The sequence below is a fragment of the Macrobrachium rosenbergii genome, chromosome 51 (genome assembly GCF_040412425.1).
Source record: "Macrobrachium rosenbergii isolate ZJJX-2024 chromosome 51, ASM4041242v1, whole genome shotgun sequence".
NCBI classification, from domain to species: Eukaryota; Metazoa; Arthropoda; class Malacostraca; order Decapoda; family Palaemonidae; genus Macrobrachium; species Macrobrachium rosenbergii.
The window spans coordinates 59,042,512-59,048,959 of NC_089791.1; the positions used below are offsets into that span (position 1 = coordinate 59,042,512).

General features: G+C 45.3%; 1 protein-coding gene across 1 annotated transcript; it reads left to right on the forward strand.

The window, feature by feature from the left end:
• Positions 1–1,980: 1,980 nt before the first annotated feature.
• On the forward strand, positions 1,981–2,604 carry LOC136833068 (uncharacterized). Its single transcript, XM_067094714.1, has one exon. The coding sequence runs from the start codon at positions 1,981–1,983 to the stop codon at positions 2,602–2,604; it is 624 nt and encodes a 207-aa protein (XP_066950815.1).
• Positions 2,605–6,448: the final 3,844 nt, after the last annotated feature.

A 6,448-nucleotide genomic window follows, 5' to 3' on the forward strand; every position in this document is an offset into this window, starting at 1 on the left:
GGACTGCGACCTCACGTCCGGCGCTGCAGATGCACTAGTGGCCAGAAATGGAAGCCCCATCCACTGCTATGGAACTCGGGCCCACAGAATATCCATCTTGGGCCATAAATATAAATGGCCCTTCGTCATCGCGGATGTCAAGTTTCCTTTACTGGGCGCCGATTTCCTCGCACATCACAGACTGCTAGTAGACGTTGGCCGAAAACGCCTGCTGGATACCGGAACCTGCCACTCCTGACCGCTCTCCACCAGACCGGGAATGCCTGCCTATGCTCCATCTCATCGAACAAATACAACGCCCTCCTCCACGAATTTCCAGAGGTCTTCAAGCCAGAACTGCATTAGGTGCCAGGTACCCAGGCCAAGCACGGCATCCATCACCACATCACCACCACAGGCCCGCCGACACACGCCAAGTTCCGCCGCCTGCCACCCAAGAAACTCCAAGATGCTAAACGAGCGTTCACCGAGATGGAAAGGATGGGTATCTGCAGAAAGGCATCAAGTCCATGGGCGTCCACCCTCCACATGGTGAAGAAACCAGACAGTTCCTGTAGGCCCTGTGGGGACTATTGTTGGCTGAACCTAATGACAACACTGGACCACTATCCTGTGCCAAACATGCAGGACCTAACAGGCACCCTGCACGGGGCCAAGATATTCACAAAAATGGATTTGCTAAAGTCCTATTTTCAGGTACCAGTACATCCCGACGACGTTCCAAAGACAGCCATCATCACGCCGTTCGGGACGTATACCTTCTCCTATTCCACCTTTGGCCTCAGGAACGCCGGGGCCACACTCCAACACCTTGTGGACAGCATCTTGGGGGACCTACCTTTCTGCGTCTGCTACATGGACAACATCCTGATCTTCTCCAGGTCCCCAGAGGAGCACCTGGGTCACATCTGGGCTGTGCTGAAACGCCTTCAGGAGAACGGTTTGGTTGTCAGATTCGACAAATGTACCTTCAGGGTGGAGAAGGTAGACTTCCTGGGACACGAGATCTCTCCGGCAGGTGTCTGCCCCATGGCCTCCAAGGTGAATGCAGTGAAGGAGTTTTCAGCACCAAAAACCATCAAGTCGCTGCAGGAGTTCCTCGGCATGGTCAACTACTACCGACTTTTCGTGCCGGACATCGGCCGCATCATGTATCCTCTAACCGGAGTACTGGAGGGGAAGCCGAAAGCACTGACTTGGGAAGCCCCACAGCAAAAGGCGTTCAAACAGATGAAGGCAGCCTTCACCAAAGCCACCACCTTAACATATCAAGACCCCACCGCCCCCTGAGGCTTAACACCGACACCAGCAATGTCGCCTGCGGAGCCGTGCTGGAGCAGATAGTAGACGGTTCCCCCCGCCCGCTTGCCTTTTGTAGCTGCACGTTAAAGCCACCGGAGACCCGCTACCGTGCATTCGACAGGGAACTGCTGGCAATCTACCAAGCCATGCGGCACTTCAAGTACCTCTTTGACGGCAGCCCTTTCACCATCCTGACAGACCACAAGCCGTTGGTACATGCGTTGGCAAGACAGCAATGGCACCTGGCTGCTATCTCCGAAATCAGCTGCACCATCAGTTACGTCCCCGGCAAGAACAACCCTGTAGCTGACGCCCTATCAAGAATTGAAATAAATTCAGTCCACCTGGGCATAAACTACGAAGACCTGGTGAAGGAGCAGGCCTCAGACCCAGAAACGGCAGGTTATCGCATGGCACTTACTGCACTGAGGTGAGAAGACATGCCAGTGGATGGATCCGGATCAACACTTCTCTCCTACAACAGCACAGGCCGCCCATGCCCCCTGATACCCGCGTCACGAAGAAAGCAGGCGTTCATCATCCACGGGTTGTCCCATCCATCAGGACAAACAACAACGTGCCTGATGACAGAAATTCGTGTGGCACGGGATCAGGAAGGGTGTATGAGAATGGGTGAAGAACTGCATACCGTGCCAGACAAGTAAGATCACCCGGCACATGGAATCTGGCATCGGAGACTTCCCTCAACCACGACGGCATTTCGGGCACATCCACGTAGACGTCGTAGGGCCTCTGCCGCAATCGGGGGGAGCCAGATACCTCCTGACACTCATAGGCTGTTCCACAAGATGGCCAGAAGCAACCCCAGTGGTAGAAGCATCAACAAGCGCTTGCGCGGAAGCCCTACTGTCAAGTTGGATAAGCCGTTTTGGTGTGCTGGACGACATAACTACAGATAGGGGCCTAGCATTCTTATCGGAACTCTGGGTCTCCCTGGCACGCCTGATGGGGACAACACTCCACAGTACGATGGCATACAACCCTGCAGCCAACGGTATGGTGGAAAAAACCCACCGTTCGTTGAAAGCAGCTCTGATGGCACGTTGCACCGATGAAAATTGGAAGGCGCAGCTGCCCTGGGTCCTTCTGGGTCTCTGCACCGCACCAAGGGCAAACGGCGACGAATCTCCCATGGAGAAAGTCTACGGCGAAACACTGGCCGTACCTGGAGAATTCTTCCCCACGGAGCCGGACAACCTGGATACGCCCCTTCCAAGGCTAAGAGAAATTGCAAAGAAGTTCACGCCCCTGCCGAAAGACTTTCGCGGACAGGACCCATAACTTCAGCCCAGACGGCCTGAATACCTGCACACACGTCTTCATGAGGAACGACACCCACCACCCACCCTTGACCAGACCACACAGAGGACCGTACTGAGTCATCAATAGAACATCCAAGACCTACCTCGTCAACATCCATGGGCGGGAAGACTGGATATCTGTCGACAGGTTAAAGCCAGCCTTCCTAATGGACAGTGGAACTCGGGAGGAAACCGGCAGGTGTCCCAGAATTCCTCCGCAAACAAGGCCTCGGATGAAGTGATCGGCATCCCAAAACGTAGTCGAGGTCGTCCCAAGGACTGCACTAAGGATGTCATCCGCTCGGCAAAACCGCCGGATGATTCAGCAGTCGAAGCCTCCCCTCGAGTATATATTTGCATGTAGAACTTCCTGGCCTTTTCGCCAATATATATTTTACCACTGTATGTACATTATGTCTCTTACTATTGCTATTTGACTGACTGTTAACAAACACAAATTGTTCTCACTCAGCGTGCGGGTCACGGTAATCGAAGGTCGGGCACTTCGTTTCCGTCCGCAAGCTGCTATGTATACCTTTGCCCAGGTAAATAAACCAGTCAGTACCCAGTTCTGTCTCTTTGACCTTACAACAGCAATTGTAGGATGCAGATCTAGGGGTGCTACCAAGTGCCTGCAACTGTTGAAAACTACCAACAAATACAGACTTCTTGGTTCCCATTCTCCAGCTATTTCTACTGAAAGCAACTTCCTCCGCTAAACTTTTCTTTAAATCCTCCTTCACTTTATAACACCCTTTAATCCTTTGCCTCCCATAAGTGTAGACATACCACCTCAACTGCTGGGAGTTTGCAGTTATAGTCAAACCAATCGGTGATGGCCGCTGAAAGGGCTCTCACCCAGAATGCATTGTGTCAGTCTAAACACTTCGGTAATTTTGCCTTAAAGACTAGAGACCGCTGTGTAGACAAATAAGCGACCAATCAGATTAGTTACGTAAAGACGGATTAAGCCGGATAAAACTCTCAACTTTGACAGCTCTTGCTCCCTTGAATATACAGTAAAAGTACAATATCCCCCTTTTCTGCGACTTTCACAGGATCAACATCATTTACTCTCTCTCTCTCTCTCTACTCACGCTGCTAAAAAGCACGAGCCCGTGCTGGCACAAGGCCAGCTTCATTGTTTTTATAATGGAGAGACTAAGTCGAGAAAAATTACCCAAATCTGGCTGTGAAACAACAGATAAATGATGAAAATAATAAAAGATAGTTGATAATAAAAGATTATAAAAAGATGAAAGGATAAGGCGAAATCCTTTTATAAACAAAGTTGTCTCTTCAGATGATGGAAGACTTGCTTCTGAGAGAGAGAGAGAGAGAGAGAGAGAGAGAGAGAGAGAGAGAGAGAGAGAGAGAGAGAGAGAGAGAGAGAGAGAGAATATATCTGAGGAATAACAGCAGGCGCAGAGGTTAAATTGACATTTTTCTTTCGTGAATGAAGTATCTATAAACTTTATTCGCTACTTCCATGGGTGAAGCAGTGGAACATGCTTAGGCTTAGGAGAGATTTCCATTATATGTGGTGCTAAGTAAATTTTGAACGACACAAGTGAAATCCTCATTTTATAAGTGTAAAGACCAGGATCCAGAGCTTTAAGGACGTGATCCCATCGCCCAAGGTAATCTATCCTTAAGAAAGTAATGCGAGGTAGAGAGCGAAAGAAATTGATTTGACACACGTAGTGCAATTAAAACATTCCCGGATACACATTTTGCTCAGTGTAAGTTCGTTTGTAGCCTATGTTTCGCCATCTTGATTTGTAGCTAATATACACAGGTCAACTTTGTAAATCTCTGGCATAATCCAACTTAATCTAACAACAATAAAACAAAACCTCTGCATTTGTATACTTGAAAAGAGAATCGAATAGCCAAAAGAAATGTAGTAATTATTTCTCATTTGTGTTTCTTTGATGGGCTCCATTGTTTAACATCAATTCGTTAACAGTACAACGTCTCCCTTCATAATTACTCGTATATACCGCAGACACACACACACACACACATATATATATATATATATATATATATATATATATATATATATATATTACAGTATATATATATATATATATATATATATATATATATATATATATATATATATATATATATATATATATATATATATATATATATATATATATATATATATATATTAGACATCCCGGGATTATATATGTAATCAACGGATAGGTTTGCTTAAAAGCAAATGGATGTTACAGACTAAATACACACACAAAACAAAGCCACTACAACACCTTCTAAAAACATAACAAACATCTCACACGTCTCGAACTCTCGCCATACCCGCGCAATAACTTCTCGCTGCTGGGAAGAAAGGGCGTTGGGTCTGGTGTGATATGAAAAACATACGTACCGGGGTCTAAGCGATGTCAGGCAGGGCAGCCGATCGAGACCACAGGGCTACCCTAAAGCCAAATCAAAAAAGTCCTTCAAAGAAGGCATCGTGCTTACCCCATACAAAAATGGGAATAAAAGCACGTTAAAAGAAAAAGAAGAAAATATATATATATATATATATATATATATATATATATATATATATATATATATATATATATATATATATATATATATATATTAATTAGGTTGCCATCAAATCATTTCCGGTTTTCTCTTTATCAGTCATCGCAGTTTTCTATGACATCTATTTCATGCATAACGTGCAGTAGCATAATTTCTCCTTTTTAAAATATATATTATTCTATGTAGGATAAGCTGTCTGACAAGTGTTTTTGTACTGGTATTATAAAGAAAGTAAGGGGCGAGTTGAGAACGACGGGAACAAATTCCGCAGATGAAAACAAACCTAACCTTTCCTGGAATGGGCTAGACCGTGACCAGACTTTACCTTCCTCACCACACTTAGGGAGCCGTGCCCTGACCTGGTCGGGGGTAGTGTGGTTGGGGAGGGGTGAGGCTTCGTCCCAGTCCCCCTTTCCCAAGTAATACTAAACATCGGAAACTTGGACTAAATTTCCGTTCGGTGGTAGTGTTAGAGCCTGATCCCATTGTTCTGCTAACTAATTGAAAGTATCAAACCCTAGTGGGCAATGAAAAACTTTGTAATTCTAAGGAAGAGCTCCACACGATATTGTTATGGTGAATTTTTTTGGCTGAACAATATACAAAAGGGTTTATATGATGCAGTAGGGGTGAGATAAGAAATTTGCCGAAATAATGTAAGGATTTTACAGTCTTTTGTTTGTTTTTACGTTGAAAACTTCGAGGAACGCCATGTTTAATACCAGCCTCTCGGGGATTAACGTAACGTAAAAACAAACACACGCCGATAAATTTCTCATTATTTTCGTAAATTTCTCAAGTTATCTAAGCTGCACTGCATCATGCACCCCCTCTTCTATGCAGTTCAGTAAAAAAATTTCATTAATAAATAATATATCTCGGTGTGGAGCCCTTCCTTTGGATAGCAGCAAACATGCAGGAAATTGTAAAATTTTGCAGGTGATACGCGGTTTTGCCGGCTTATGGTTTTGAATAATGTTCAATTAAAGAACATGGTGAGGGACACGGAGAGGTGGAAGACAAGACTTAAAAGGTGAACCTGTACACACTAACAACTGGATAAAAGAACCTAAGCTGTATATATAATCACGTAATAACTTATCCAAAAGTAAGTTATGCAAGCATCTCTTACCGTCTTGGTAAAGACAACGGTAACTAGTTTGCAAAGCATTTATCAGCTAAAATACGTTGCAATGAGATATCCTACTTTTCTTGAGAAGGGATACGACATTTTTACTCTGTCAGCAAAACGT